The 22,768-nt window shown below is 41.2% G+C and overlaps 1 protein-coding gene and 1 long non-coding RNA gene across 12 annotated transcripts in view; both read right to left on the bottom strand.

Annotated features, from left to right (window-relative positions):
• The window catches only part of SCML2 (Scm polycomb group protein like 2), a 72,258-nt gene that overhangs the window by 18,680 nt on the left and 30,810 nt on the right, over window positions 1–22,768 (bottom strand). For all 11 annotated transcript variants that reach the window (XM_066981345.1, XM_066981384.1, XM_066981357.1 and 8 more), the window contains 3 exons: window positions 19,036–19,124; window positions 17,425–17,668; window positions 3,844–4,094 (listed from right to left, as the gene is read on the bottom strand). In XM_066981345.1, the coding sequence (XP_066837446.1) occupies window positions 3,844–4,094; window positions 17,425–17,668; window positions 19,036–19,124 (584 nt within the window). The remainder of the gene's footprint in view (window positions 1–3,843; window positions 4,095–17,424; window positions 17,669–19,035; window positions 19,125–22,768) is intronic.
• LOC136786732 (uncharacterized) lies at window positions 11,615–17,416 on the bottom strand. Its single transcript, XR_010826232.1, has 2 exons — window positions 14,464–17,416; window positions 11,615–11,812 (listed from the first exon to the last, which is right to left on the bottom strand). It is a non-coding gene; the product is annotated as an uncharacterized lncRNA (long non-coding RNA).

Here is a 22,768-nt window from a genome sequence, read left to right as displayed (position 1 = left end):
TCATCATTTATTCTTGCATGAGAACAGATTATGTCATCATTTTCTTACCTACCAAAAAGAACAGGAATGGAAGAGGTTACCCGAGGTCTTGACACTGCTGAAGGCAGCAGAGACCTGGCTACTCTGGATTGACTCTGGTGGTCTGACATTGTTCTATAGTTAAGAGAAAAATCAGTCAATTCCCTAAGAGAAGCTTCCATTTATCAGTATCCACTCTTACAAGCAATATATTTACTAAATAATACATTAAAAATCACGCAGTAAGCAATCAAAACACACACCTTCCTAAGAGCAATAGTGCTTAGCCTCCGCAGAACACCTACAAAGAATAAACTGATTTCCTTCTAAAATCCACAGCACATTAAAGAAAATTTCTGTGCTCATTACAGATCAGAGAAAATATGTTTGGCTGTAGAAACTACTTGACAACATGGTACTGGAGTGAATCACCATGAACACAAGAGAGAGACTGCCAAGGTTTGGCGCTGCATTGTGAGTGAGTGGCTCAGGTCAAACACTGAACCAAACATTGATGTATTACTTGTCAGAAACTGCCTACGCATCTTAACACCGGGAAGCAGAAAGGTCTCTCATCCTTAACACTGAGAATCTCCTCCTTAACACAGAGAACAAAAATGCAGTTAGGAAGTCTGAGCTTTTGATCTGAAGCCTGACATTCCTGAAGCCTCTCCGGAGAAGGGACTCGCCAGGGGACCAGTTGGCTGTTGTCATGCTGCAAAATACCAGTGGTCGAGTTGAGAGGGAAGTGGAGGGAGGCAACGGGAGATGCGTGGCATGAAAACAAAATGCAAACACCAAATTGTAAGTCAGAAGAACTACCTACCATCCACACAAACACGTAAGTGTGGTGAGGCTACTCAGCGATTTCTTACCTTGTCCTCCAGAATAAGGAAAGGACATGTTTGGGAAATCCAGCATATTACGCTTGCTCAACTGAGGTTCTCATTTTGCAACCCTAAACTGAGGAGCAGCAAACTGATGTCCAAGAGCCACCTTGTTTCAGGAGGCAGGCCATGGTCCCAGCAGAGCCCAGCACATCTGCCTGGTCTGAGTTTCACCACCTGGCCCTGCACGCCATCCAGCATCCACTGACTGCACACATCTGATGTGGATGCTGCTCTTGTGGGGTCAAATATAGGGCTGTGATCCACACTCAGACCAAGGCACTTCCTTGAGAAGTACATGTTAATCAGTGGGTCTGGAAGGAATGCTTGGCATTGTTCTGCAAAGTGCACTTTAAAAAGTGATGGAAGAGATGCAAAAAGATTTTTTCTTCATTGTGACAGAATAAAAAAAAAAAAAACACACAGTGCACGCTGGGGGTTGGGAATGGGAAATAAAACCCAACATGCATGTCATCCTCATGGAGAAGCTTAGAAAACATTTAAATAAAGGAGAAAATGACAAGACAACTTAATATTCCTAGCTGTATAATAAAAATTAATACCTGCACAACGATAAACATAGCAGCATAACAAGCTTAAAAAGGCAGAGTCCCAGACTGCCTCTTCAGTGTAAGAGTTAAGAAGTCAAACAAATCTATAGTTCATCAGGCACAGACCAATCTCCCTAAACACACAGCCAGCTCACATCTGGAACACAACTGCAAAGTCTGAAAAGTGGGTGGGTTTTTTTGTATGTCTTAAAAAAAACAACTGCATTCAAATCTCTAGGCACATTATCGCTTATTACATTTGTGTACGTATTGGGAAGTATGTACGCTCTATGGCCCTCCATGTCAAGTACACCCCACGGATACAGAACTCCCACAAAGGGATTCCCTCTCTTCACCCATACAATATCAGGTATAACGCTCCAAAGACTGCACATGTGCGTAACGTCTTGGCAATCCTACCATGTACTTTAGCAATAAAAACTTTCCATGGCTTCTCAAAAGGAGCTCATTTTTAAAGTTTTTAATGCAAAAGTTACTATAGTAAGACGCCGAGTTAGATGGATAGCTCCAGCTCAGATCCTACAAACCTTAACTCTCAGTTCCCTGGTCCCACAGAGGACACCAGAAGTGCACAGCAGTGCCTCAGATTGGCTGCCTCAGCCCAAGGAGTGCCAGCAGTAACCCCCATCCCCATGCAAATCCCGAGAACTTCACACAGAGCAGGTGCCAAGCACAGTGCTCCACGCAGACACTTCCCATCACCCAGCCCAGAAAGCCTCTCCTAAAGGTGAGATGACTCCAACTATTCTCTATTTCTTTTTCATGACAGCCAGAGGAGCACAAAACTCTTACACAGAAGTGCACATCCTGCTCCACCTGAGTACCTCCTTAAGATACAAAATGTGTTCAGTGATCTCCTTTAAAGCCCCTCAGATTTACAGGGAACACCCTACCCACCAGCTCAGTCTGTATGGGTGGGCGCAGCCTTCTCCTCTTTAACCTCTGCCTCTGGGCAGTTTCATAAACCAAGCAAGAGATAAAGCTAGAGACCACCCGCACCAGCTTGGATGCCTGACTGGGAGAGGAAGGCAGCAGAGAGACCACTCAGGGTTCATTTTCCAGTCCTTGGACTCATTCCTTACCCTGCTGCCATCATTTCAACGAAGTGACTGACTCCAGTTTTGTGCTAGCATCTTTTAGGTGTGCTCCAATACAGGTATTTCACTGGCACTTTACACTGACCAGCACTGATGGGATAGGTCCCACTTGTGCCATTACTCCATCCCTTCACATGCACCACCTGCAATTCTTCCTATACGCCCACAGTGACCCAGGCTGAAGGGGAAAAAAAAAAAAAAAAAAAAAAAAAGGAAAACAACAACAACAAAAAAGCAAAACTTCCGCTTTTTGAAAGCTGTGGGTGGATGTGGGTGAGAAAACCAAACAAAAAGCAATGCCTCCCACCCCCCCATTTGTGCTAATGCAAAGCAGGGAGCAGCAGGGTGGCAGAAACAAACTGTCTGGGGAAAGATATTGCAGGACTGCTGCTTCAGAGCCTAGCCTCCTTGACACCCTGCCATGACTGAACAAGCCTGAGGAAACAGATTGCGCTTCCACAGCAGCTCAGGACTTGTCAAAATATGCCCGGCTGTGATCCTGCCCTTCCTCACAGTAGCAGCAGCATTCATGCTTCTCTGGGTGGGGATCAGATAAAGATGGAAGTAAAAGGGAGAGGTGTGTGGCCAGCTGAACCGGCCCACCCTGGGATCATTCGCCTGGTGGAGGAGAACGGGGTGACAGCAGGGCCAACCTGATCGCAGCTGGTGCTGCCCGAGCATCATCCAGTCCTCGGACTCAGCTCTGAGGTGAAAAAGGCACCACATCTTTCAGGCTCACACCTGGGGAAACCCACTGCCTGGAAAGAAGCTTCATGGTTCATGCAGGATCTCCAGGACAAGGGGGTAGCCAAGAGACGAATGTGGCAAATCCAGCTGTGCGCTTAAGATGCCTACATTTTGCACCAAAACCCTCAATGTTCCTAACCCTCTGTTGCTAAATATGAGTCAAAAAAGTAAGCAAACTATGTATATGATTCAGTAACAAAATAACCCAGACTAAAAAGCCTAAAGGCTTCCCTGGCTCTTGGAATGCTCCTGGAAACGGCTATTCCAGAACAGTATTTTTCAACACCAACAACTCACCCATAAATTAATCTAAACCAGTACTCCTCTTCTAGAATAAAATAATCCACAGAAGCTTATCCCAAGATAATCCAGAATAGCTATTCTAGATCGTTTCTTGCAATCAACTTCTGAAGACAGTTAAAGCCCCGAAGGCTGAAGAAAAGCCAGAAAATGAAATTAAAAAAAAAAAAATCTCACTACAAAATTTTGCAACATAAAGTAAAATAGTAGATAAGGACTAACCTTTTTTCCAGGTTTTAAACTTTTTTTCCTTGTTTTAAGATTCTCAGTATGAGAGGTGCTTTTGGTCAGGGGAATATTTTTAGGAGACCTGCCCTTCTTGGGAACTGCAGACTGTCCAGGGGGTTTGCCCCGACCTGGTTTCCTGCCTCGCTGCGCTGGTACTGGAGCAGATTTCTGTGGAGACTGCATTGAACGCCGGGTCACTTTGGAAGGGGAAGATTGGATTTTTGCACTGCTCTTTGTAATGGAAACTGAGGAAAAACAAAAACAAAAGGGAAGGGGGGGAAAACCTCAAAATGAATGATGGAAAGCAACTTTTCTAATAAAGGCTTAAAAAAAAAGTGTAGTGCAAACTTACATTGTAAAATAAATACACATGGATATTTTGAACTCAAGCAGTTGGCATGAAACTATTTAACTTCTTTAAAGCCAAAGAGAAAACTCTTATACCCATTAATTTAGAGGGACTTGCCTAAGAAAAAAAACCATTCAAATAAAAATAAAAAAAAGTATCAATCCACTCACCTTATAAATGCTTTCCATAATTTTCATTATAACAAGATCGAGTGCCATTCATCAAGAAGGCCTTCAAAATGCTTCTCAAGTTATACAGCCCATAATACATCCAATCTCCTCTCAGAGCACTTTCCACAATTACAAGACATGCCAACTACTTCTAGGAAGCTACAAAGCAATTTGGAGCAGTGAAGAAACCATCCAATTGAAGAGGAGAAACTGGTGATAGGCAAAGTACCACGAATAAACGTTTTTCTGAAACGCCAGTTTAGAAAGTTAAGTTCACATAATTGTACCCAGCTTTTTCTACTGGGTGCCACCCAGACTTCAATTTTTATTTAGAAGTAGGACTTCCAAAATTAAAACATAACATCTATATTCGTTCATAACACTGAAGTGGTTCTCTTGAATCTCCCACTGCAGTACAAAATGGATCCAGTATGAATATGATGTGACTGCATTATAATTTGATGTGAAGCTGCAAGCTGTAATCAGATTTCTTTGAGCTAAACTTGCTAGTTAGCAATCATTTCCACCCGTCTCACCTCTCTGAAGTCATAATGATGATTTTATCGCAACAATTCTCTTAGCAACAGACTGATTAAAACACCAGGAGGATGTCAGACAGAACCTAAGTGTATGGACACAGCATCAAGGAGATGCCCTGCACCACGCTACCTGCGGCCAGCACAAAGCAATGACAGAGCCCAGGAAGAACTACATGCTGCTTCTTGGGCTGGTTGCTGGCAGACAGATGCAGAAGCTGAAAGGGAGAGGTAAGCAGAGGATGAAAACGGGAAATTTTGTGATGGCAAACCACCCTTGTTACAGGAGGTGTGGGAAAAGAAAGAGAACACACAGCATCTTTGAAAGCATTTCATGTCTTTATACCAAGATCATCTGGATTTCTAGCATGATACTGTCTTTACCGCAGCCTTTTGTGGCTCGCTGATGCAGGAAAAGCTCTCCATGATCCACCCTAACTGTGAACACTGTGAGCTTCATGTGACATAACTTAGAAGTATTACAAGTTAGGGTTCGAGTGGGCTTTGACTGTGTCAGTGACCAGTACCTGATGCAAAGGACTACTGCAGACGAGAACTGGAACGCATGCAGCTTCTAAAGAGGTGTGGTTTTTTTTTGATTTTGGTGAATTTGTAATATTTCTCCCCCTGGACTATTGAGACTTTCTGGTAAGCAAATAGAACTCAGATATATTTGAAAAGAGATCTTGTGAATATACTTGGAGATTAAGCAGCAGTTTTAACATCTAGCTACACAAGTGATAGTCACCTGAACAGCTCAGTACCTAGCTTTACAACTGTTACTTTAACTCTGAATTTTTATTTACCTGTTACAAAGTTTCTGCAATATAAAATGTCACGGTAAGATGAATTACAGGCTGCAAGCAGACTCCTTATAAAATACAAGTTCTACTGACACACATTTCTAAAGCTGCAGGAGCATTTACATACATTGTGATTTGTCTGATTCAGACAAACTGATCTAATATTCCTGAATGGCAGTTCAGAAGAAATTCCTTCATTACGGCTGGTTGCAATCCTAAAACGTTAAATACACACATTATATCCCTAGGTACCTGAGAAGGACCACCTTCTCGACGTGGAAAGTAATCACTTTCTGGTATTTATCTATACCAAAACTTACTTTCATATGCAATGACAGCTTAAAATAAACCGAAGAGAATTTTAACCACCTCCTGGCAACGCATTAGTCTCATGTATCTGAATTGCTGAGTGACAACTTGCATGGAGCAGTATTCCTGGAACAGCAGACAAATATCAACTATATGCTATACTAGACGGTACTACACGTTATGTCCTATGTTAGGCTTACATGACTGTAAAATGCAGCTATTTTTATTCAGTCATGCCACGCAATTAGGTGTTTAACAATCATAAACTTGTAAGTAAACATCGGTTTACAAATTCTTTGTGCCTCTGCTGAAATCTAGCAAACGCCTATCTATTCTCCCATGGTAAATAAAGCCGATGTTAAAGACAGAGCTAACTGCAATGGCAACAGGTTCTACGAGCACAGGTATGAGTTTCGATCCGCTGGGCAATCCCTACTCCTCTCCAGAAGGATATTTACAGACAAAGAGCAACAATGCAAAGAGTTTAACCGCTGCAGGCAGCCCTCCTGAAACACAGCAAGGATTCTTAGCACAGCATCTTCCTACCTGCACACGCCAGAGGACCAAATATTAGCAGCATTAACCATTAAGGGGGGGGTCAGGTCCCATTTGATATTTTTTCTTCTGACTAAGGCTGAAGCCGCTTTTTTCACTTCGCAGGGACTACAACAAAGCCCACGCTGCCTGGGCAGCCTCCCTGAGATAGCAGCAAATAAGGAGGCAGCTATTTGCATTTGTTGATTTAAGGGAGGGGGGGGGGGGGGCAGCGGGAGACTGCTAAAGTAATTCACATATTGTCTGCAGGCCGTATTGACAGTGATCATCAGTCACCTGCTCATACTTCCTTCACCCCGGCCTTCAGAGGGAGACCAAAGGTTACGCTGGGTCAGAGAATCTGGAGGGGAATGAAAAGACATGCAAAACCTAGCTGCCAACCCACTGCCTCTGCAGACAAAGTTATCCCCGCTAGACCACATGTTCCAAAAACTAAGACGTTTTAATAGTCTCATGAGGACTTGTTAAAATATATCGATGAAAAGAATAGAGAGAAAAAATGCCAAGCTCTGCTTGCAATTACTGCAGTATTTAGCTGGGATATTTACAACAGAAAAAAAAAAAAAAAAAGCACATTTGCCTTTTCAGGATACTGCTTTGCATCACAATGGCCTTCTCATTTGCACAAACAAAATAAAGCATTTGTTTCATGCTGCTCTTCTACAAAAATATCGACTGCTCAAGTTTCAGGAGCTTGATGCGCTGCGTGGCATTCTTTCCCAAGTCTCTTATTTAGATCCAAAAAAACTGTACTGCTGTCCTCAACGACGGGAGACCGGAGAGCAGCCTACATAAACATGCTTTTCCATAGTAATGTCAGCAACTAAAGGGAGTTTTCAAAGGCCACCGAGTTCTAGTTACTCTATCGAGCTAGCAAAGGCCATAGATGACTACGTTCATGCAACACACCAAGAGCTTTCATACTTCTAATGACTGCTTGTTCAAAACATTTTTTTCCCCCAAAAATCCCTCTTGTGAGAATCTAGCACCTATGAACTTTGTATCCAGCACATTTAAGAGAAATGCACAACCCAAATGTCCTGGAACCCACGCCCTAAAGATGCATTACAACCATTCGGTCTTCATTTGTGCAAGCAGATCCACTGGAGTCAACTGAGCTTATTTACACGAGAAGGATATTAAAGATTAGACTTCAGATGAGGGCCAAATGGCACATGAAGGAACGCAAAATTTAACCCCGTAACACTATCCCCAAGATCTCTTGCTAGAATAAGTCAGATATTTAAAGACAACTGAAATCTGAAGCTACTGAAAAGCTCCAGCACTTGGGAAGGGGATGGGACAGACGACAGCTCAGAAGCCTGAATTCTCATGCAATTCTAATTATTAAAATTCCCTCAAATAATCCATAGCAATGGTTTCACTCTACCTCTTTAGCTAAAGCCAAGGAAAAAAAGCTTCCGCTCTGTAATATTCAAACATTTTAAGTCTACCATTCAGTTAGTGTCACAGAGCAGCAACTACCAGAAAAGACTTAAGAAAGCTGAAGTGAGATCGCATGAAGCAAGGCACGGGCCCTTTTTGCCATGCACTCTGTGAACACAGCATTGCTAGCTCAGGTGAAAGTGCCAATTAGGACAGCAAAAACGGTAACTCAGTGCTTAAACCAGCATTTCTGTCAAGACAGAAATTATTCTGTTCGTACTGCAGTACTGTTGGTATGTCCCCACTGAGAAAGAAGCTGAATGCTGTTCTGAGAATATAAAAGCCTGGCTTTTCTCTCATCTACCAGATACAAAATAAAAATTAAAAAATGCGGCAAAGAGATTGAGCAACTTACCCGAAATCCATGTCAGAATTCCACAGTGGAAGTAATGGAAATTCACTTCTCAATTTAAGCCCAGGGTTTTAACTATAAAATTAACCTTCTTTCATACATTAAGTATTTATTGTGATAGTTTTGACAAACTGGGAAAGGAAGCGGAAAGACTAGCAAGTTTTCAAAACAGCTTACTGCCGTAGGTTTGTTAATAGGAGTTTGTCACAGGAAGCCTGGCGAAGCCTACCTCTGCACAGCAGGTACAAGTTTTGGCATCCTGGTTCTTGATGCTATTACTTACTCTGCCCAGTTTTTGTCATTACTGCTCCCCAGATAGCATCACCAAGATGAAAGGTGGGCCCCAAATGAGACAAAATGCCACAAGCTTCAGGGGGAGCAAAAAAGAAATGCAGAGCACGGTTATTGATTTGTCATGACTTGTTAGGTTTCAGTGCAGGATCTGAACGAGAGCACTGGTATTCTTAACATAGCTTACGTGTACTAACAGCATTTTGAAACAATTCACTCAGTCCCATCCACCAGCTGGACAACACAACCACTGATGACATCAATATCCAGAAGACCTCAATAAGAGGTCTTGACGTGTGCTGCAAGACAAGCAAGCGGGGCAGAAGACTGGCCTGGCTGAACAGGGAACTCTTGGAAGTAGGGCAGAGAAAGAAAATACATGACCTCTGGAAGCAAGACTTGGCTTCAGAGGGAGAACACAGAGCTGCAGTCCACATCTGCAGGGAGAAAACAAGCCAAAGCTCAACTTGAGTCGACACTGGCCAGTGTGGTGTTAAGACAACAAAAAAGGGTTTTTCAAGTATACCAACAGCAGGAGGAGGTCAAAGGAAAACACGAGACCAACACTTCAAGCAGATGGTCACCTAACAAGTAAGGGTAAGGAAAAGGCAGAGGTATTTTTTGCCTTATTTTTTTTGCCTCAGCATTTAACAGCAACAACAGATCTTGGGCTGCCTGGTCCTCACAGTTGTAGGACCATGACTGTGGGAACAATGACTTACCATTTGTGGTCACTGAAACCGTAAGGGAACAGTTGTATCAGCTCCATGTTCTTAAGTCCATGGGGTGAGATGGGATTCACCCCAGGGTGCTGAAGGAGTTAGTGGATGCTACAGTTGGACCCCTCTCAACAATTCAGCAAAGGTCGTGGGAGTCTGGAGAGGTCTCTGCTGACTGGAAGCTAGCCAACGTTATACCCATCTACAAAAAGGGCATGGGAGAGGGCCCAGGGAACTACAGACCTGTTAGTCTAACCTCCGTCCCTAGAAAAGTCATGCAGAAAGTTGTCCTGGGGGACACAGAAAGGCACTTAAAGAACAAAGCTATTATCAGGCACAGTCAACATGGGTTCGCCATGGGAAAGTCCTGCCTTGGTCACTTGATCTCCTTCTGTGATAAGGTCACCCACTTGGTGGATGAGGGGAAGGCAGCAGACATAATCCTTCTGGATTTTAGTAAGGCCTTTGGTCCTGTCCATCACAGCATCCTTCTGAGCAAAATGTCCAACTGTGAGATGAACGGGGACGCGCTACGCTGGGTGATGAACCGGCTCGATGGAAGAGCTCGAAGGGCCACAGTGAATGGGGCTATGTCTGGCTGGTGGTTGGGCACTAGTGGCATTCACCGGGGCTCTGTTCTAGGGCCAGTCCTGTTTGACATTTTTATCAGTTATCTGGATGCAGGAGTGCAGTGCATCTTCAGCAAGTTTGCTGATGACTGTGAACTGGGAGGTGCTGCTGACCCCCTGGAGCTCCACAGCACAGAAGGGCTGCTGAGGTCCCTGAAAGCGCCCAGAGGAGGCCAGCACAGCAGGCGGCAGGGCTGGAAGGCATGTGCTGTGAGGGGAGGCTGGGGACACTTGGGCTGCCCAGCCTGGAGGAGAGGAGGCCCAGAGGCGACCTCGCTGCTCTCCGCAGCCTCCCGAGGAGGGGAAGAGCAGGGGCAGGCGCCGGCCTCCGCTCCTGGGACCCGCTGGCAGGGCACGGGCACGGCACAGAGCTGCGCCGGGGAGTTCAGGCCGGGCATCAGGAAACGTTTCTTTGCCGTGAGGGTGGTCACACACCGCAACAGGCTTCCTGGGGAGCTGGGTGCTGCCCCGTGCCCGTCAGTGCTCAAGGGGCATTTGGGCAATGCCCTCAGTGATGTGCCCTAACCGCAGGTTGGCCCTGACATGCTCAGGCAGATGGATTAAATGGTCTCTGAAGGCCCCTTCCAAATGAATTATTCTATTCTATTCTAAGAGCAAATAAAAAAAAATATTTTCCATTTAACAAACAAAAATACATGTGCTTGGAGCACTTACGAGTTTAAAAGGAAATTACAATTACCTTAAATAAGCATGGTAAGATAGTAAAGAAATCAGGCTTACAAATAAGGCCACAGCTTTGGGAAAGGCAAAACCTTTATTCCTTCCTAAGCGATTTCTGCCCTGTAGTGGCACCAATCAGACCTTGCTGCAAGATGCCAAGAAACATTAATACCAAATAAAAAAATCTTAACATGTAAGAGAATGTGGCAAATCAGATTTTAGCCTGAAGCACTGAGGAGTTTTCATGTACAGTTCCGAAGACAGCATAAATCTGCTTACTGTGTGTGCCTAACTACTGTGACCTGTTCATGAAAAGAAGCTGGCTGCACTGAAAGCAAAACGAAATCTCTGGCAGGATGGAATTGCACAATTTCAGCATGTTTCTTTCTTTAACGAAACTTAAGATTTACAGTGCTTATCAGATTTTTTTTTTGCTACTTTAAACAATGCAGACTTTTCACAGATATTACTGTAGCTCTCTCTAAAGCAGTTTCAATGCTTCTTTTGTTTTGTCTGCAAACATTGTAGAGTAGTACTGAAGTTTACAATGATGTTGCACATTTGCGTACAACTCTGCTGAAAATACAGTAATTCGGACATCATTTCATTATCAACAACAGAGAAGTGCATTTTTGGTAGCTAGCTTAAAAATCTGTACAAAGTACTGAGATCATGTCTGAAAATTAAGTAAAACTAACGAAGAAATCATAAAACAGACAAGATATATTTTAATCCCTAGGGCCTGTCCTACTCTTATCACTGCAGACAGCTTTTAGAAGGAAACCACATCATCACAGGCTGATTAGCACAGTGAAAGAAGATCATTCTGGCAATAAATGCACGGAACTGGGAGAAAAGCAATGAGGTGACACACAGTGTGGAGGGGGAAAGAGAGGAGGAAAGGAAGGGGTCTAATGATAAAAGCTACAGTGTTTCACTATTTTTATTTAGATTAGTGCATCATCTTCTCTTGTTCACCAGGACTCTTTCCCGCAGAGTGCAGAGATCAGTTCCTGCTTCACGACTTGTTGCATCACCTCGATCTGCCAGAGGTCAAAAGACTGTGGTGGAGCAGAAATCAGGGATCCAAAAGAACTGCTCCCTCTCCAGATGCAGTTCACATCTAAAAGACAGATATACCTTTGCAGTGAAATCAATCTTTGCAGGTGAAACTACTTATGTCCCACATGGCTTGTCCCCACTTGCTCTTTTCTTCACTCTTTTATGGAAGAGGTTTTGCTTATATTATAAATAACAAGATGGGTTACCTAAACAACTGCCATTTACATGGAATGACTAAATAGTAAAACGAATTTTCACAGAAACAGCAAACCATAATTGCTCCAACAATCTCCAGTCATCTGCCTTCTATTTCAATCATAAGCCTCAGATACAAGCAGTTACAGTGCAATACAAAAATATTCTTAGGCATAGTAACAGCTCTCTGTTATCCAACTGAGTAAAATAAAAATCAAAATGTACAGCAGTTAAATAGAAAAGCATAATATGTCTCGCCCAGAAAAAGAGTTGATAGAAAAACATCCAAAAGATATCAAAGTTTAAAAAGCCTTTTTAAAACGTATCAAAGGCAGAAGTTATATGGACCCAAGAGATGATCAAATTTCAGAACAAGCAATCACAGACAGCAATATTAAAGCAACAAGATTAAATGTTCTCTTTGCATTCATATTCCCTCCAAGGAAGCTCACGTTAGTTCCCATATCAGAACCCCTCTTCACAGGGATTTCAAACAAGTTCACGACATGAAGTACCAGTAGCAGAGGTCAGAAATCAGAGACAAAACAAACAGTAGAGGGTTGGCAGGACAGAAAGCCCTTCGGATTATTAAGGAAGAAAGATGAAACGTCCAAGCTACTGATGGTGCTGTGCAAGTTTGTCCCTAAAATTGCTTCAAATCCAAAGACTTAAGGTACCTAAAATGTTAAAACGATGCTAACGCTCCAGCCAGGAAGGCATGGACAGGACACCTGATGTGGGTACTGGGCAAGTTGCTAAAAACTATTGTTTTAGCCATAGAACAGAGGCAGTGAACACAAAGATAAATACAATGTGTTGGGGGAGAACCAAACACAGCTTTTGTAGAGAAAACGTCACAGCTCACAAACCCATCGTAACTTCTTTTTAAGGAGTCAGCACACAAGCAGACGATTGAAAGTCAGCAGATGCAGTCTGTGAACTTGCATTTGACAAGACTTCACATTGCAGACTTTAAAAAAAAAAAAGAACAACAACAAAAAAAGCTTTAAGAACCCTTAAGTAACAGTGGATATGAGAGAAGGTCCTTATGATCCTTCTAAAGAAATTGTTAGAAAACACCAAGCAGTGTCCAGGAATAAATGGACATTTCCACAGTCAAGAGGACTCTAGAGAAATCCTGATGAGATCTCTGCTTGAGCTTGTGCTATTTGATCCGTTTATGATCTAGAACAAGAACAAAGCATGAGATGGCAACAAATGTTAAACAATTATTTGAGTCAGTAAAGAAAGATATTGCAAACTGAGTAGTTGCTCAGCAGGTGAGGAAATAAAAGATGAAATTCAGAGTCAAGCAATTCAAAATGATCCAGCTTCTGTGACCAATGAAGCATTACAAAAGGGTCATCCTGGAATTAAATATTTCCACGACAGTATTAATCCATTGCTCAGCAGCAGTCCAAGATCCCAAATACAAATTTATGAATAAGAGGAATAGAAAACAAAAGAGAAACCAGAACAATGCCACGAAGTCTTAGACACCTTGTACACTTCTGGTTCCAGAGGCTCAAAAACAACAGAGCTCAAATGGAAACTGTACAGAATAACAAAGGTGATCAGTGGAATAATTTAATTCTGTGATCAATTTAGATCACATAACAAGGTAAAACAGAACAGGATTTTACAAGTTTCTAATAGAGATAGTTGTGGGAAAATAGAAAAACCATGGTGGATATGAAGAAAGCTGTTAGGGAATGGCTATTTACTGACTCTTTCTGTACAAGAACTGGAAGCCTAGGAAGCTGTTTCAGTCCAAGAGAACTAGAGGGCAAAAAATGAAACTACCAGCAAGGAAAAAGGTATCTCCTCTTCCACAGAACTCCCTGCTACAGGATGCTTTAGGAGATAATAGTTCACGTCTCCAAAACATAATTGAACAGAAACAACCAAACTCTTCCAGGAGGTACTCAGCATAAATTCTCTGGGGCTTGGGCAGTGCTGGGCTGTAGACTGCCAGACACTAGGAACACATCTGCAAACCTCTCTCCTGCGCGCTTTTGCTTTTCTTCAGACATCTGCTTTCAGCCACTGTTGGAAAAAGCCTGCTGGAGCAGGTCCTTCACATTCATCCAGCACAGATATTATCATGCCAACTTTTTTCACCAGCCATAGTTCACGCTCATGTTCCTGTGTGACGAGTCATCTGTAAAAGCACTTAAGTGCCCACGAGACTCAGAGAAAACAAGCTACTGCATCCTTAAAATATTAACCTTGGGCCAGCAGGTCAACCCAACATCAAGCACTGCTTTCAAACCACAGATTACGTAAATTACTACTATCCTAGATATCTCTAAGGAATCCAGCTACAAAATTAGCTAAGTACAGCTTCTGCTAGTATAAACATTAAACAACTACATTTCATCCCACTAAGCACATGCCCTGCCACCCAGCCAGGTCCAACCAAGTCACATTTGCTGAAAGGGACCAAAGACAAAGCATCAGCGAGAAGATTAAGGACTGAACATTAGAAAGTTGTTTTGGACAACTGTTTGTACCTACCTTCGTCATTTTATCTTCTATTGATCATGTCTTAGCTCTTGAGCTTATCTTTCTAAAACCAATGCGAGTTACAGAATGCAAGGCTGAAGAGACCACATATCCTGTTTTGAATAAATTCACCAATATCTAAGAAGGCTCTGTTCAAACTGTTCTTAAAAACAACCCATGACAGAGGTCCTACATTCTCTCCGGGCATCCTAAATGGCTAAGAGAGTAAACAGCTGCAATAAAATGTTCTCTAATTTTCAGATCATCTCCCTTACTGCAGTTTCTCTCTTGCTAAGTGCTAAATCAGACCCTAAAGTCTCGTGGCAGGAAATTGTTGTCTTAGGTATGGATGAAACCTAAAGCATCATTTATCATTTTCATACTTAGATTACAGGATATTGTTTTTGCTTGGTGACTAAAATTTGTTTTGTTTTCAGTCCTTCACTAGTGATTTACCACGTTTAAACGCCTTCAGGAAAAAAGTAGTTATAAAAAACCTGGAATATTTCGCATAATACCAACTCTGAAAACTAAGCCACGCTCAGTCAATTTTTTTCACTCTCTACTGTGGCAATCCAAGACAGAAATACTGAACTAACCTGCAGGAAAAAAGTCTGGGCTAGAACGACACCATAACATTTCATGTGAATTCCTACAATATATTATCTGTCATACTTTCTTCCATAACAGGAGTAGTCAATGTTAATGTGACTTAATGAAGAATCCTGACAACATTATCAAATTTCTGAATTGAAATGACTTGATTACACTCTCCTTGAAGCTATTATTTACATTTTAATAAAGGACTATCATTACAGTACTTTAATGGCTCAAAAGCAATCAAATAACAGTGAAATACCTAACCTGAGAGCAAAAAATATTTCATCTAGCTACATAAACTTGACAAATGCACGTCTGAAAAACAAGCATATGAAGAAAAATTTGAAGAAGAAACTCTTCCTGCTCTGAATGGGGAAAAAAAGGACCACACAAGGTTTTATTAAAACTGCAGTTAACCTTGGACACACTTTTAGAATTGCAAACAACAAAATCCTTAGCCTTCACCTTCCTGCTCCCCACTTCTATCACGTCTCTAAAACTCTCCAGTTTTGACTAAACTTCTGCAAGAACCTTGCCTTGGGTTTTATCAATGCCTGAAGTGTCACTGTTTTTCATAAAAAGGGAATAGAATCCAGAAAGTTACATGGCTAGGTAATTTCAGCCTCCACCAAATTTGAACACACTCAGGAAGTGTGTTTATTTTAATACCCAAACAACTGGAATATTTAATCAAATTTACTAACTAATTGTTATACAACGCTTTGATCCCTATCAAACACTAATCGGTCAAGAAGAATGTTGTACATGTTATCTCAAAACACTGCTGGGTTTCCAGCACTGAAACTGGAGTAGACTAAACAATTCCATAACGCTTCTTTCCAAAAGATACAACTGGAGTCAGCAAACTAAACAGTCATAAAAATATCTTCTAAAAAATTTACATCACTTATTTACACAGCCCCTTTCCTATAAAGCCATTTTATTTCTCCATAGTTGACATAATTAACTTACCATAATAACACACCTCATTCAGGACTTCTCAAGACAAAGTCAACCTTCTGAAGAAGCTGAGCCGTGCACTTCACAGATTGGGAACACAGACACATCAGGCCGTAGTCAGTTTGGGACCCACTATATCATTTTGATCGAATGTAGGCTGTCCTCAACTCACTTTCCCCTGCCTTCTCACTGCAGATTTGTACCTTCACATCTTGGATCTGTCTGTACAGCTCCACACACCATTGCTCCCTCGCTGAAATCTGCTGCTATGGACTAAACTAGATTAGTTACTGTGACCCAGTAACTGCGGACAGTATTACAGAGAGGCAGGTGAGGACAAGGACACAGAGGAATCAAACAGCTGAGAAAGGGACTCTGAACTGATCTCAGCTAGATCTTCCATATGGTTCTTGACCAGTTGGCAAGGGACTGAGAAAAATAACAGGGAGGGATAAAGCAGGGGGAATGACTGATTTCTTCCCTTCTTGGTTCTATTCCTTTGGTACCTCCTGTGGGAGCTCTGTGATACCAGTTTGCTTGTTCCTCACCTAGTACCAGCTATGAAAGTGCTCACCATTAGAACAGCTCACTCTGGTCAAAAGTACTGAAGTGTTTAAGTAAAATATGGCTCCCCTCTTAAAAAACCTCTCTTTCATTCAAATCGGAAGAGAGCGACGGTAGAGGAGCCCAAATAGTTTGGCAGAAAAACCTTGCATTACAGAAATGTGACAAGAGTAGGAGAGGGATTACATTCAAGGTATTTCTCTTTATTCAATTTCTGACTTTTTAGGGTAGGCGGCTGTAGGTTATAAAACGAGGTGGCCATTACTTAAGAGAACTCCATAACCATTAAGTACAAATATCCATAAAGGTACAAAGATGATAAAGCATTCAGAATAGGCAGCTTCGAGACAGATTTTTGTGAGTATGAGGCAAAAACCTCCAAAATATATAGTTCAAACCTTCAACTTTGCAGAAGCAAAGTTGCCGTGATATTCTTTTCTTTAAACGACTATTTTACTTTATTTTCTTAGCAGTTAGCTTAATGTAAAGTGCTGCTGCAGAGAATATATTGGTATCGTCAAACAGGAGCATTTATCTATAATACAAACAGCAAAACTAGTTTAGGTCCAAGATTTTTCACAAGCACACAAAAATTCAAGACTATCAAAAGCCCTTCAACAGTAGAATATTAAATAAAATGTTTCCAGAATTACTACAAACAGACAAACCTGTTTCCCAGAAACTATCCTATTAGCTTTAAAATACATCAAGAAAATTCAACAACATTTCATCCTCATCAACTGCTCGCAAATCAAATATCCAGTCTTATCTGCATACAGCCAGCTGGTTTTTAAAATTCTGCTGTAATTGAGGGGAAAAACAATTAAGCAATATTATTAGTCATCTTACCATTGTTCCCTGGTGGTTGTAATGCATCTCCTGTCAAGCTACACCATCCAACTGGGAAAATATCTCGAGAATCACATCTGCACCAATAGTCAAATGCTCCTCTCCAGCCATCAAATGTAACAAAAACTTCATCTCCTTTCACATCTCCAATGGTTGCTGGGCAAATCAAGTACGGGTTCTTTCTATCTATAGCTTCAAGTTTCATTCCAACTTTAAAGCAGTTTGTCACAGGTTTCGGTGGTTCCTACAGAAACAAGATTGGTAGAATATTTGTGTTTGTATGACCCCTTAAAAATAAAAAACAGAAAACCTCTATTTTTCTTCAACATTCTTATTTCTTATACTCACTACTCTCAAGAAGTTATAATAGACAAAGTAACTTACTGATGCTTCACATTTGCTTTTTCTCTTCTGTGTTATAAAAATCTAGATTCTATTCCCACAAACACAGTTGGGATAATTAGCAAAATTCCCCATGACAGCAAGGCTGTGCTGAAAGTATTTATATAAGCAATAGGTTGCACCCAATACATTATGCCTCGGCAGCAAGACAGCAAAGACACTACCATGAAATCATTACATGCTAATAAGGAAGAGGAGGTTTGCAGGGAATGGGTATTTCTGGGGACTGATAACTGTCTGGTAAAAGCTTCACCTCTCAATTAGTCCATGAAAAATTCATTAGCACTGGACATTATTTATAGGCCTCTGTTAACTAAGCCTGCCTTAGACCAATTCCAAATGGACAGAAGAGAAACAGAATTAAAGTCAACGTGACCAGCAAAAGCGTACCCTCACTGCCGAACTTGTGACCCAAGGGAACCCAAATTACCACCTCAGCCTTAGGAACCTCATTCTCCAAAAATGATCTCAGACATACTGATAGGCCAGTGCAGGAAGTATGATTCATCACACCCCCGAAAATTACAATAAGTTAACGTGTAACCAATGTGGCTGCAGGCCTGAAACCAACTCCTTGATTTACTGACATACTTCTAAATGTCATTCTCAGTACCAGAAATGAAGACATTCAATGTGACAGCATCACAACAAAATCACTTTAATATTACTATTGTTTTCATAAATTATTTTTCATGTTCCACAGTAGTTTACTCAAGTCATGTTCAAGAACTAGCAGTTTTTTCTACCATCAACTACATTCTGATTACATTTTAAATGATGAGTAACGTGCCCAGTGAAAACATTTAACAGAACCTTTCTAAGCACTACTTTTTTCTGATGGTTCTTGTTCTCCACTAAAAAAATTTTTTACTCCTAGGCACAATCACTACGTGAACGTGATGCTGTTAAGAAATGTGAGACGATGCATCCTATCTTAAATCCATGACACAAAAAACGAGCTGAAACAATTATTCTGAACAACACAACATACTTTAGAAGTCTCAGCTCAGGAAAAGAGATGCCATCCAACGGGCAGATCACTTCCTGTCTGGTTTCGTACCTTGCCAATCCACTTCAAAGTAGTTTTAAATAATATTCTGGCCTTCCTGTGCTGCATACAACAGGCACTATTTTGGCATCCCCACTAAATAAATGCAACCATGGACCAATTGATGGAAACTTGTTTACCAGCGGCCCTTTTCCTCTTACCTTCTTGAAGAACGCTGCGGGTGCCATTTCAGCTCCATTTAGAGTTCTTAAGAGAAACATCGGCCAAGAAGATGCATTCATCTGGAATCCTAAGTAACAAATAAATTACTCGTATATAATATCCCTACCTTCAGTTTGTAAAATACAATGGGAAGAAAAGGATATAAAATTGGCTTTATTAATGCCTCATTCCCTGTGTTTCAGACTTGGCCAGAATGAAAGTAATCAAGAAGGAACAGACAGGGCAGGTGTTGGTGCAGAAAGCTGCGCAACACATTGCCATTTTCAGCACTTGTTAATTTGTGACTTTACAATTAAATGTGTAAGACCTACCAACATGCACGTTCTAGCACAGGAGATTACCAGGTCATCCCACATAGTCCCAGGCTCAGTGGAACCTCCTCGGTACAGAAATATACCTGGCTTACTTTTCAGGGCCACTTCTCACTCTCAACTTCCTCAGCTCCAGCTTCTCTCATTTACTGAAGAGAGACACTCTAATTTTTGAAGCTGTTTTAATTCCTTCACCAGACCACAGACAAGAAAAAGACCGCTTAAGTTTCTCCTCTTCCACCCCCAAAATAAATAAATAGAAATTCTTCAACAAAGAACACATAACAGGGAAGAACAAACATATAATGACTTTAATAAAAGCATGTATCATATTGAAAAACAAACTGGAAGATATTTCTACTTCAATATCCTTCATTAAACAAGTGAATAAAAAGCACAAACAGTAATCAAATTTGTTCAGCTGAACTACCTTATTGAAGGAGAACAAAGGTTTAGCTGAAAACACTCTCGTTCCTGAGAACCTTCCCTCAAAATCTACTTTCTGGTTAAAGAAACAAAACGAAAAATATCCCCGTTGCTTTCTGTGTTTTCCAAATGAATGCTTCAAAGTAATGAGTAAGGTAACAAACGCAGTGGACGGTTTTTCTACATCTTTAGTATCCTGCATATCTGGCACATTTTTACGGGAAAATTGATGTAATAGTGAGAACTGGACATTTCTCCACAAAGCAAACATTACCAAAATCTGCCAGGAACTGATGAGCTTCCTCACAACCAAATCTTGAAGATTCTGTTGGAAAAATTGTCCCTAGAAAGGTGGAATGTATTTGAATTCTTCATCAGTTAAATCATTACATCATCTAAAATTGGACTGCATGGATTATATGGTTTAACAGTTCTTGAACTTGCAGCTTTAAGCTATTTTCAGTTGCATAAACAGTTTACATGTTGGAACTACCTATGCAACACCTAAATTAATACAAAGCTCACACTTGAGAAATAGCCTCGTAATTTGACGACTGCTGAGCTGATTATCGCTCCTGGTTTGATACCAGAGTCTTCATGCAATCTAAACACGTGTGATTACTGAAATGCAGTATTCCTAACCAGCTAGCACAGAAAAGATACATACACAAAGACAGAGGAACTACAACTAAACAATAGTTTCAATTAACTTCACTTGGCCTGTAAGTTGTCCTGGTAAAAAACATACAAAATGTTATCTTCATCGTAACTGGTTGAGAACATTAAGCTCTCAATAGCATAAAAGCTCCCCTTTGAAAAACAGAAGCTGGAAGAACGCTTTCCTACACTAATCATTTTCTCAAAAACCTTAGGTAACATGTATAATTAAACCTATGTAAAAATCAGGTAGGGGGGGCTATTTTAACTTGCGATTATGAGATAAACAGAACATTAGTATCCAGAAGGTTCCCTACTACTCAGGGAAAAAAAATCAAAAAAAAATCGGTTGCTTAAATGTCTAACAGGAGGTAATTATACACCCAATTAGCTCCCAGCTTTGCCCAGGAACAGGATGCTGTAAAGCTGCCAAGAAGGCTTTTCCAAAAATTTATCTAGGTATGCCAGAATGCTTGATTGCTGGAATTCAGCCTATCTCTCTGAAAGAATCTAAGACAGGAGGGACAAAATAATGGCACTCGCATTCTTTCCTGAATAACCACAATTGTTCTGAAGGCAGGTAAGCCTGCGTTTCTAGATGCAAGGAAACATCTGCTTATTTGGAGCTGCACTACAAGCAGCCTGACCAAACAGGAGTAAGAAAGAGTATCCAGAGAAAGGCATCAATCCTTCTACTGATGATCACGGAAAGTTTCTCTTTGTAATGAATTGATTGTCCCCATTATACATAACCCAGAGTTGTTTTATTCATCAGGCTAGTTTAGAAACACGTTTTAAAAAAAAAGCACTGTGATCCTGGACTAAAGCCGTATTTTTAATGCCACACATACACATAAGAACAGACATACTCTTCTCTATTACTACCCTCATTCATACTGGTATGACTGTACTCGTTCTACAAGTTTGTACCAAGAACTTCAGAGAGGCTAAACTGAGTTACTTCTCAAAAAAAAAAAATATTCCCCCCCAATCTCAAAAATTTCCAGTGTTTTCATTCAAAATCTCTACATCCATAGGAAAGAAGGAAAAAATAAACCCTTCGGGGTTCAGACTCTATCTATCTATCTCAACTAATACTTTTGCAGACTGGCTCCCAAGCTGCATTGCTTTCCTTGTGTTTCTAAAGCAGCACAACAGCACAAAAATCTACCCTGTTAATCTACGTGAAGCATCTTAATGGTTACGTGAACTGCTGCTATATCTGTTTGCCTGTTTAAGAGCAAATCAAGTTTCACACGGTAATGAAATTACACCTTTCGCTTCACCTTTCTAGCAGAAGATCCAAAAGCTGTTAACAAATACGGTTGACTGGTTTCTTGAGAGGCCACTAAGAGAAAGCATACCGACCTTCTTCACTGCACCTCTGCCTTGTCACATGTCACAGTTAGAAGACAGGAAGACAACAGTAACCAATTCTCGGCTACTGCTCATTTTTTACATTAAGAACATTATTTCTTGCATCTTATAAACGTTACAAGAGATAACAGAATAAAAGAAGTGTTGCTGTTGTGTTTTGGTTTGGTTTTGTGGGGAGGGAATTTAAAGAAATGTTGGCTATTATTTTTCCATCTTTTCAAAAGCTGAACTATTTTCAGACCAACATGAAAAATCAGTTTCTTTAAAGACTTCCACACCTAGAATTTTTAGATATAACAAATATGGTACAAGAATGTAGATCTAGATATACAGATTAATCACAGCAGAAAAAAGCGATACCACAATTACATGACCCACGGTAGTTAATCAGTTAACTTTGAGTATTCGTTTTATAGCAAGGAATTCCTTTGTACAGTTCCAGGTTTAATAAACTTACTGTGAAAGTTTTGACTAAGCCAAGCACCATTTCTCAGTCTGGGAAGACACACAACGCTGTGGTTGGTCCATGTTGCTCATGGAAGGCAAAAGAAATTCTGCGGACTACTTCTAAGCCCAGGATTGCTGCATCCTGTGCACTGAATGTTTGTCATGCTCACAGACTACTCATGACAAACTGATCCAACCCATGTGTGTCAATTTGAGCAGCTGAGAATTGCATGCAATAAGCTTGTAGCTTGCTAGAGCTCTGGAGTGCCTTTTACTTGCCTCTGAGCAGAATGCTGCAATACTGCAGCATGAACCAACCCAGTGCCACCTTTCCCAGATCACAAACAATTTGCTCAGAGTGCTTGAGAAAACATTCCGGTTGTCCAGAACTGTATGCACCTTCTGCAGCCCAACTGAGCGCTCCACACTCTGGTTAACAGCGAGCGCCTTCTAGTGGGCCACTCTGGTTTCCTGAAGAGGAAAACAGGAGTCA

The sequence above is a fragment of the Anser cygnoides genome, chromosome 1, assembly GCF_040182565.1.
Source record: "Anser cygnoides isolate HZ-2024a breed goose chromosome 1, Taihu_goose_T2T_genome, whole genome shotgun sequence".
Lineage (NCBI taxonomy): Eukaryota > Metazoa > Chordata > Aves > Anseriformes > Anatidae > Anser > Anser cygnoides.
The sequence above is the reverse complement of the archived record's forward strand: the minus strand, read 5'-3'. Positions and strand labels throughout refer to the sequence as shown.